Raw genomic sequence first — 11,395 nt, forward strand, 5'->3', positions numbered from 1 at the left:
TATATATATATATATATATATATATATATACACACATACACATGTACATACATATGTATGTACCAATATTTAAATACATATAGACCTACACACGCATGCGTGCGTCTACATACATATGCAAGTATTCATGTACTTAAAAACATATGAAGACGAAAAAGCAGTTCCTATAGAACTCATAAATAAAAGAGAAACACTCATATAAGCAATATCAAAGATTGCAAAAGACAGTTTTTGCTTTTCTTTTACTTCTCTTTCAAATCCCAAACAAATTCTTTAAAGATTTTACTACTTTATAAACATACAAATAATGCAAAATTTAAATTATCAATTTCAAATAAATTTATTTAAATATTTCAAGCTATTTAAAAAAAATTTACCACAGAAGTAAATATTTTGGAATATGAGATCTATAATGGCATTATTCAAAGAACATTTCCAAAGAATGGCAAACAAGAACATATTTCCTGCGATACTAGGTCTAAAGATAATTCAGTTTTAAAGATTGCGCACGTGTGTATGTGTGTGTGCATGTGTATATGAAACTGAAATCCTTTAAGCTGTATCTAGGAGTATTTCATTATTTGCAACTAAAGGTGACAGGAACTCAACTAAAAGATGTATAAAATAAGTCAATTACTAACCTAAAATGGACATAACAAGAATCTCTAACTATAGTAATAAATATCAATGATATCTAAGAAACTCTGTAGGAGGGACACTCATTACCTCTAGTTCTTACTGATCCTGGATGGATGACACCTAAAGTTGACTTTGGCAGGATTTGAGCACAAAATTTTAAGGGAATGTAAATAAACATAGCAAAATATTCCACTTAGCAGTTTTCCAATTCTGCCATTTGGCTATAAAAATTATTTCTAAAGTTGGTACAAGGCCTGAATTTTATTCTATCTTTTTTATTTATTTATTTATTTTTCATTTTTAGGGTGAGGGCATGGGGAGGAAGTAGTTGATACTGCCAACCTCAATATCTGACTGGTACTTTATTTTATTGATGCTGGAGGGATGAAAGGCAAAGTTGACCTTGCTGAGATTTGAACTCTCAATGTAAGGAGCCGAAACAAATAATAAATACTGCAAAGTATTTTGTCCAATGTAGTAACAATTTCTTACTCAAGCACAAGACCTCAACAAACTTAGAGAGGGAGGAAGGGGGGAATAACAGTTGAAGATCCTATCATCTGACAGCAGTATCTGACTGGTAATAATGATTATATAAAACACCATTTTAAAAAGTTGCCAAGTTTTACATCAGCATGTTGGACCAATTTTAGATAAAGTTGGTTTTCACATATGTTGTAGCAATCAATGTTATCAATCAAGTTTAAATTCAAGCAAAGGAGAGAGAGAGAGAGGAAGAGGGGGAGGAGAAGAGGTGTATTTTAAAAACAATGTTCATTAAATCAGAAGCATTAACTGATCCTGCCCACAGCTGGGATTGGTAAGCAGCAATAATAGCTAGCAGCAGCAGCAACAAGAGGAAAAGTAGCCCATCATGCTGGCTAAATGCTTGTTGTAGTTGGCAGTGAGGGAGATGGTGACAGCCAAGGTGGTGAGGGAAATGGTAACTGAACAAGAAAGCTCATCAAGATTTAGGAAATTTAGCATTCATCAGTTCTGTTCAGTGACAGCCAACCAAGCTGTCATGCACAGCAATGGGGGAATGTGGAGACTGAACAAAACAAAAAAGACAGAGAGAGACAGAGGTTCTAATATACAAATAAAATTTTATAAAGCTATGTATTTTGTGTATGTATAACTGGATAGTTATATATATATATATATATATATATATATATATATATATATATATATATATATATATATATATATAAAAGTGAGTATTTAGAAAGTAAATAAATAGTTCTTAATTGTGCAACAGCTATGCTGAGGAAATGTTAAGTTCATTTGCAAGAGAAGAAATTTTTCTAATTTTTAAAAGGCATTAAAGATTTGTTTGCCAAAGGAATTAATAATATATGTATGTGAGATCAGAAAAGACGCTGGTAGTAGTGTTAAGAGAATAATAGTAAACAGGCACTAGCAAGAAAGAAAGGCAGAGCTTACTCAAGAGATGAAGACATTACTAACAAAACTAGAATAGTATTTTGTATCTTAATTACACCAGGAAACAACAGCAACATCAACAACACACATATATGTATATATAATGGATGTGTGTGTTGTAAATCTGCATGTGTTTATAACTTTCAATACATGGATCTGTTCAATTTGGCTCACAAATATTTTAATTATTTTTTTAAACTAAACAGTTTGAAACTTTGTATACTGGTGTAATTTCTTATGCAGAACATGATTTATTTTAAACATTTTTGACAAAATTTCGTATTTTAGAAGTTATTTCATGCTAGAGTTGTTGTATTTGGGTAATTTTAACTAATCAATGATATGTATTCAGTTGAAGAAAGCTACTGCTTGCAATAGTAATCGAAGAGGAAGAACTTCCCACTCATCTCTACTAAATATCATCACTCTGTTCTCGTGCATTCCTTACTCTTTCCCTCTCTACTGGCAGACAGCCACCTCTACACTATCAACTACCAACCAGTGAGCAAACTTATCACTGCCACTACAATTACTGTATTTTCCAGTGTATAAGTCGCTATTTTACCTGGAAAATTTAGTGTACAGCTTATAGAAAGGTGCACCTAATATGTGTACTTTCTTTATAAGTTTCAGGAGGAAAATAATTTGTGTATGGGGATCGACTGATTCCATTGATTTTTTCAGAGGACAGGTCGGTTGGTGAGCAACATGAAAGACTATGGCTACAGTACATTGTTGTCTGGAAGAAAACAAAGTATATTTGTTTTGTTTTACCTTCATGCTTCGATAATGTTATTTTTAATCTAATAAAGACTTTTATATTGACGAAACATGTTTGTCGTTGATTATAGTAAGATAAAATCATAACAATAACAATACATCTCATAGTTGTAAAATAAGGCATTTTGAAACTGAATACATGTCAACAACAAAAAAGCTAGCTGTGTATCTGTAGCTCTATAAGTCTTTTAAACACTAATGTCCTCTGTGTGGATAAAACCAAAATTTTCCCCCAAATTCGGTTCTGTGGTTTAAATACCAGTGTTGGGCAAACGAATAAATATATGTAAATAATATTTCTTCCTTCCTAGTATTGATTCTTTGATGTTTACTGGTTACTTCGACACAAGAACCAAAAATGAAAAAAAAAAAAGCGAGTAATATGCAGGTAGTAAACAAAAAAATAAAATAGAACAGAGTGGTGACATTTAGTTGAGATCACCCAGAAGTTATTCCTCTTCAATTACTATCGCAAACAGCAGTAGCTTTCATCAACTGAATACACATCGTTGATTGGTTAAAATCACCCAAATACAACAACTTTAACACAAAATAACTTCTGAAATACGAAATTTTGTCAAAAATGTTCAAAGTAAACCATGTTCTGCATGAGAAATTACTCCAGTATACAAAGTTTTAAACTATTTAGTTTAAAAAAATTAATTTAAAAAAATCTGTGACACCTGAAATATCTCAATACACTCATGTCTGATTAAATGATTGTAACATTAGTCATTATAAATAAATGGCTCCAAAAGAAGGAATTGTTCACTACATTTTCTGGATACAAGAATTTTTTTATTGTTATTTTTAAAATAAGTTGATCAGGTGAGAAGGGACAGTACCCATACTGTTCTCAGCAGTTTTTTTTTTTTAAACTAAAAGAGATTGATGGAGCTGACAGTAAGTCAATATCTGCAGAGAACACATGAAACATGAATAGAACCAGCTGATCCAAATGTTTGCAGCAGAAAGAAATCTACTCCTGGCATTCAACATTATTTATAATAAATGTTCTCCAAAACAAAAATATGAAAATTTTGTGCTTGGAGAGAGGGGGAGGGCTGGGTGGTTGTTTTGGTATTTGACCAACCCCTTTGATACAAACTTCCTGCTGCTTTTAAAGTATTCCAAATTTAAACTATTCATTAAAATTTCATGTTGATTTTATGCTCCAGACACCAGCTTAATGACTAAGTTATTTTACTAAATTCTGCACTTTTTTTTTTGAAAATTAAGGGTTAACCATTTCTCAACAATAAACAATGAATGGATAAATTAAATATTTGTAGCTGGTCATATGCAATAAATATTATTATAGATTCTATTCAAAGAAAACACTAGTGCTTCTCAGAAATACTGATTTAGCCTAGACTGTCTCAAATATCAACTGCAAGAGAGAAAAAAGAGGGAGAGCAATCATTGAGAATGGCAAGGTTCATACGCACCCGTCCTGAAGAAAGATCTGGAAGTCCTAGTTCAACAAAGTCACTCTGAAGAGAAAATAAAAGAGTAAAACATAGAATAAAGTAGAAATTGTGTCATCAAGAAATATATACAAACATACCTCAAAAAATGACATAACATGGAAAAATATTTTATAAACTTTATTAGATGGTATCTGAATAGTTTCTAAAGATTTTCAAATGTATTTTATTAGATTTTTCACTTGATTATCAGTTATTATGCGTCTTTTTTTTTCTTTTTTTTTTTTTAACTTTTATGCTTTTAAATATGCTCACTGAGACCAATGTAAAGGTGGATAAGTAGACTGACGGTGAAGTTTCTTTCCATTAATTTCTTTAAAAAAATGATGTAAAGTGGGAAAAGACCTAACTTGAAATAATCTAAGTTGAGGTATGCCTGCACTTAAAAAAAAAATAAACCCTCAATTCAGTTCCTGAAAATTCAACTACAAAGAAATCAATATCCAAAAGTCATTATCATCACCTTATACTTTGAATCTGTTTCCACTGAAATTAATGTTATCCATCCAACAGATCATTCTGCAAACACCATTCTAACTTCTGTAAATATACCATATTCACAGCCTGAACCTCACAGTCAAGCACAATTATGCTCTTTTCACATACCTAACATAATTAATTCTAACATTGGGAACAAAGCTACCAATATTACGGGGAACACATTAATTGATACCATTGACCCCAGTAATCCACTGGTACTTAATTTTATCCTCCTCGAAGGATGAAAAGCAAAGTCGACCTTGGAAGGATTTGAAATTAGAACATAAGGAGCTAGAAGAAATACTGTTTGACAAGGTAACGATTTTGCCAGCTCACTGTCTTGCACATACCTAACATAATAATCAGTCTTTAACACAGAAAAAAAGGAGGGTGAAAAAAACCCCATTTTGTTGCCACAAAAGGCAACAACTCCCGCTTTTGGTTCCTATCTACTAGAGATCTCATGACCCTTTTCTATTTGTCTCTACTTACTCCTTCTTAATATATATGTAAATATGACGGGCTTCACAGTTTCCATCAACCACATTCAATTGCAAGGCATTGGTTGGCTTGGAGCTATAATAGAAGACACTTATCCAAGGTGCAGCACAAGTGAAACTGAACTCAAAACTACAAAGTTGCAAAGTAAGCTTCTTAACCACACATCCATGCTTGTGCTTAAATATACGTTCACATGTACAAATATATGTTTATATATATTCATATGTACCCACACGCGCACACACACACACACTCACACACATATATATATATATATATATATATATACACACACACATACGAGTGTGTCTACATATCATCATCATCACCATTTAATGCTCATTGTCCATGCTAGCATGGGTTGGACAGTGAAACCAGAAGTGGCAAGCTGGTGGGGCTGCACCAGACGCCGGTCTGATTTGGCATGATTTTTACAGCTGGATGCCCTTCCTAACACCAACCACTCAGCAAAGTGGGCTATATATAAATATATATATCTATGTATATATCTGTCTGTGTCTTTGTGTCCGTCCTCCCATCACCGCTTGACAACTGGTGTTGGTGTGGTTATGTCCCTGTAACTTAGTGGTTCAGCAAAAGTGACTGAGAGAATAAGTACTAAGCTTAAAAAGAAAAAAAATGTCCTGGGGTCGATTCGTTCAACTAAAAGCCTCCAAGGTTGTGCTCCAGCACAGACCCAGTCAAATGACTGAAACAAGTAAAAGAATAAAAGAATATATCTATATCTATCTATCTATCTATCTATCTATATATATATAGTTCAAATTTACAGAAAACAAGACAAAGAGAGGTGTAGGAACAACAAGCAGGAGTATTAGTTTAATGCTCAGGAAAAATGGAAAAGTCTTTTATGTTTCAAGCCTGTGCTCTTTAGCAGAAAGGATTAAAGGAAAAAAATAGAGAGAAAATAAAAAAAACTTAGAAATATATGTGTGTGTGTGTATCATAAAATATCTAATTCCCACACTCATCTCACAAGTGTAAAAGAATCAGGAAATTCTGGCTGCTGAAAGTACAAAAGTACATCAGATACATCATGACTAAGAAGACTTCTTGCACCTAGCAGCTTCTCACCTACTGGGGATTACATTGTTTCTTTCTCCCGCCCCCAACCAGCTTATCTATATGCATTTTCCCACCAATCTATATAATAAGCCAGATTTCCTCTGCCTAATTGAACCACACATAATAATGTTGAATGTACACAGGATTCAAAAGTTTCAAGAAGTGGCAAAGACTAATGAAGCATCGTGATTTTGCAGCCTGCACTGTTCTATGTAAGAAGAATAAAACAACAAAATACTTTCTTATTGTTTCTGTTCTTCTAACATTAAATCATAATAGGACAAAATAGTCTCAGTGTTTCTTGTGCAAATGAATAACAGCATTTAAATCAATCTGTGAAAGGTTACAGAGAAGATCATAAAAATGACTTCCTCTTCTCTCATCAACCAAACCACACCACAGCAACTAACAGTTCATTTTTGTAGGTCAACTTTTAATTTGTATGTCAGCATTAGATAGGTTTTATGTTAGGGGAGAATTACATTAATTACCAAAATAAAAGATATTAAAAAAAAAAAAAAGCAGATTGCTCAATGAAAGTAGGGAGAACCTAGTACTGTGAGAGTAACAAGTGGCTCGTTATTAATTTCAGCACCTCTTGTAGATGTAACTTGCAGAAGGATGGGCCCCATTGTTGTTATTTACTTTACATGTATCACTGTAACTATCATATCATTGATAAAAGTAATTCTACTTCACTAACATCAAAAGTCACAATGCCTCCATTTAATTTAATGAAATTAAAGCCTGTCTGGATTCAATTTGACAAAAATATCAAGTGAGGGTGTGTTGATATAATAAACTGACTTATAAATAACAGCCAAATTTCTCTCAAATCAAACACAACCATCTTAAAAAAGACAATCAATAATGTAGTCCTAAATATATTGTCTGAAAAAGTTGTTGGCACTCCGTCGCTTACAACGTCGAGGGTTCCAGTTGATCTGATCAACGGAACAGCCTGCTCGTGAAATTAACGTGCAACTGGCTGAGCACTCCACAGACACGTGTACCCTTAACGTAGTTCTCGGGGATATTCAGCGTGACACAGTGTGACAAGGCTGACCCTTTGAATTACAGGCACAACAAAAACAGGAAGTAAGAATGAGAGAATTTGTGGTGATAGAGTACAGCAGGGTTCGCCATCAACCCCTGCCGGAGTCTCGTGGAGCTTTAGGTGTTTTTGCTCAATAAACACTCACAACGCCTGGTCTGGGAATCGAAACCGCGATCCTATGACCGCGAGTCCACTGCCCTAACCACTGGGCCATTGCGTCTCTACTCTGAAAAAGTAAGATACAGACAAAAGGAACATTTTTGAACATAGATCTAATTGATCAGAACTGACTTAGGAATCAACTAGAACAAAGTGCCAATTTATTCAGATAACTTTGTAAAGTAGTTGGTGTTAGGAAGGCCATCCAACCGTAGAAACCATGCCAAGACAGACAGGTAGCCTAAATAGCCCATCAGCTGGTCAGCTCCTGTCAAACCATCCAACCCATGCCAGCATAGAAAACAGACATTAAATGATGATTTTGAACTTTATTCTAAAATGTCTCCCATGCTTTCTTCTATTTGCCTTCTCATACTTTGTAGATACACTTTAACATCTTGTCACCTCTAACTTTCTCTCTTTCGGGCTCCATCCTATTTATTATCATGCACCCTTATGTAATGCAGGGTACCCTTGTATCTCTTCTACATTACCAAACTTCCTTTTTTCCCTTATTTCAACTTGCAGTATCATGCATAAAGCTACTGCCCACTCTATTCTACTCCCTCTCAGCCAAAGGGGCTCAAAGTTCTGAAAGTTACATGACAAACTCACATGTGCTGGTGCCATAAACAAACAAAACAAAAAGGCACCCAGCACACTTTGTAAAGTGGTTGGTGTTAGTAAGAGCATCCAACCATAGAAAATATGCCAAAACTGAGACATTGAAGCAAGGTGTGGTTCTCTGGCTCATTGGATCCTTTTGAACCATCCAACCCATGCCAACATGAAGAGTGCATATGAAATGACGATACTGGAAACAGAAAGAATGATAATGTCTGAGAGGAACAAAAGAAAAGAGTCCCTAAATCAGTTACATCCAGTAATGATGGTAAACAAACCAGTACCACCTTTGTTCCAGCCATTCTTCAGTGCATAAAAATAATCTTAACTGCCCACCACCACATAAACGACAAATTATTGCCAATGTGTCATTGGATTTGCAGCAGAAAAAACAAACAAGATATGGTTTTTACATTTCTAATATTGTCTGTTATGTTAAAGTATCTTCTAATTAAAGATTTCCCTCTCATACATTCAATAATCTATCATTAACAGACTCTACATTCTGACACTTTTGAATTTACTCACACACACACACACACACACACTCACCCTCTCTCTCTCTCTCTCTCTCTCTCACACTCACACACACACACACACACACACACACAACTCCCTTAGAATGACCAGATGATCTTTTGATTTGTCTATACATCTTTCTTGAATATGGCCATGTTATAAAAACGTTAAACATACACACACTCATACAGTAATATTTATATATATATCTTTTATCTTTTGTTTCAGTCATTGGACTGCAGCCACGATGGGGGTACCATTTTGAAGAGTTTAGTTGAACATATTAACCCCAGTACTTAATTTTTAAGTCAGATACTTATTCTATGGGTCCCTTTTGTCAAGCCACTAAGTTACAGAGACATAAACAAACTGACACCAGTTAAGTGGTAGGAGTGATAAATACAAGCATACATATACATACATAAATAGTGAGCTTAGAGCTATAGTAGATGTTTGCCCAAGGTGCTGCGCAGTCTGGCTGAATGTGAAACTATGTAGCTGCAAAACAAGCTTCTTAAATGTATACCCATGTCTGTACCTAGAGATTCTGTTTTCAGAGTCCTAAGATATGAAAATTTTAGTAAAAATTCCATTCACCAAGAAAATAATATCAATAAAATAATAAATATTTTTCTTGTGTTACAAAATCATGTTTAAGGACTTTTTGTTTGAAACAATCCGTTATATATTTACAAATATACATTGTTTTTTTTTTTTGTTTTTTCTCGACCAAATACCAGCAAACATGAAAAGCATATGAGTCTTATACTTACAGGAAATTCACTTTGCAGTTGTCGTAGGCGAGTTTCCAAAGTATTAACAGTCCGTTCTTTTTCATTTAATTCCTCTTTGTTTTTTTCTGATGGAGACTTAGCATATATTTTACGAGCTCTCTGTAAATGACGGATATGAAATAGATGTCAATAAAATTGCTGTTCAATGTATTAAGATATGTGTGTGTGTGTGTGTGTGTGTTTGTGTGTGTGTGTGTGTGTGAGTGTATATATATATATATATATATATATACACAGAAACACTAACATTCACTCACATATGTGTATCTACTTGTCAATATGACTATCTCTACACAGACACCATCTTTTCCTGCTTACTTTCTCTGTATTGATAAGGCAAACATTCTTTGGTCAAAATATTTTAAATAACATCAGTTAACGAAGAACTGCTAAAATTATAATGAGAGAAAGAGAAAGTGTATATTTATGTGTGTGTGTGTATAAAAAGAGAGAGAGAGAAAGAGAGATGTATGTAGTAAAGATGGAATTAAAAACATGTGAAAATGTTTGCCAGCTTAAAATGTTTTTCCTTTAAATAAATATGTTGTTGTGTTCATAGTGCAATAAGAAAACAATATAGTCTAAGTAAGATTTTAAGAAATAAAGTTCTTAAAAACTGAGAGAATATTTGGCAGAGGAGCCAAATTTTAGAAAAATTAATTATGTACATAGCGTAGTTGTTGGTTAGGTAGACAATGATGATGATAAAAATAGCTAAACTGTTGTAGATAGTGAAGTTGAAACTGCAGGAACATATATACACATACATACACACAACAGCATCAACTGTAACAATGATTTCAGAAAGGATTCATGTAATTAAAATGAAGGTGTTTAATGATTAGATTTATAATATATAACTTAGTAATCTCACATTAAGGTATATTGCAGAACATAATAAAACATGTTTTATAAAAGAAACATGTATCACAGAACAAAATATAGGAAAATTGTCAACAAAAAGGAAGGATTTCAATTGTAATGCAAAAATGTTGAAGGGATGTGCAAGTGAATGAGGACACATGAAAAATCAAAGGGAACATTTAGTAGTGTAAGAAAATGAAAAGTGGCATATTTTGGGTTGAGACTGCAGAGACAAAAAGATGAGGTTTTGGCCTGTTCAAACTGAAAAAAATTTCTATAAGTAAATAGCCAATGAAGTGAGAATGGAGAATGACAAGAAATGTTTGGTATCATAGATTGATTAGTAACTGGGATTAGTTTGACATTGTATACAATATAAAGACCTGTTAAAAGCAAGTGGCAGAAGTAAGACTTGTGAGTGTGACTGGTCAACTTGATTTTCTTTTGCATATTGACAAGAAAGACTGTGTCCTCACAGTATTACAGAAGGATTACTACAAAATAGATGGCTTTAAAATACTTATCCAATACAGGTGGAGTACGTTTTAGGTAATATACAATAAACACCATAAAACTGATTGGAGATTGAGATCAAAGTATTGGTAAATAAAGTTTTGATCACAGTTATTAAATGAGAAACATTGTAGACAACTGAGAGAGAGGTAAAGAGGCAATAGTTTTATCACTGCAGAATGGTTTACTAATGAAATATTCTATAATAAATTTTCAGTTTTTTACCTTTTCTTTTTCTAAAAAGTTTCTCTATTTTTTTTTGCTACTGGGAATATACAAGAAAGTATGATAACACACAGTCTAGATTATGGGAAACTACTTCCATATGTATGGGGTTAGTTAGGTTAGCAATCTTAATGATTCACTAGATATGACTAACAGCAATAGCCATCATGTGTGTGCGTGTATATATATATATATATATATATATATATATATATATATAT

The 11,395-nt window shown here is 33.3% G+C and overlaps 1 protein-coding gene across 1 annotated transcript in view; it reads right to left on the minus strand.

The window, feature by feature from the left end:
• The window catches only part of LOC106875720 (rho guanine nucleotide exchange factor 12), a 365,906-nt gene that overhangs the window by 61,328 nt on the left and 293,183 nt on the right, over nucleotides 1-11,395 (minus strand). The window contains exons 9-10 of the mRNA XM_052968059.1: nucleotides 9,552-9,671; nucleotides 4,314-4,358 (exon numbers count right to left, since the gene is read on the minus strand). Of these exons, the coding sequence (XP_052824019.1) occupies nucleotides 4,314-4,358; nucleotides 9,552-9,671 (165 nt within the window). The remainder of the gene's footprint in view (nucleotides 1-4,313; nucleotides 4,359-9,551; nucleotides 9,672-11,395) is intronic.

This window comes from Octopus bimaculoides, chromosome 5, assembly GCF_001194135.2.
Source record: "Octopus bimaculoides isolate UCB-OBI-ISO-001 chromosome 5, ASM119413v2, whole genome shotgun sequence".
Taxonomy (NCBI): Eukaryota; Metazoa; Mollusca; class Cephalopoda; order Octopoda; family Octopodidae; genus Octopus; species Octopus bimaculoides.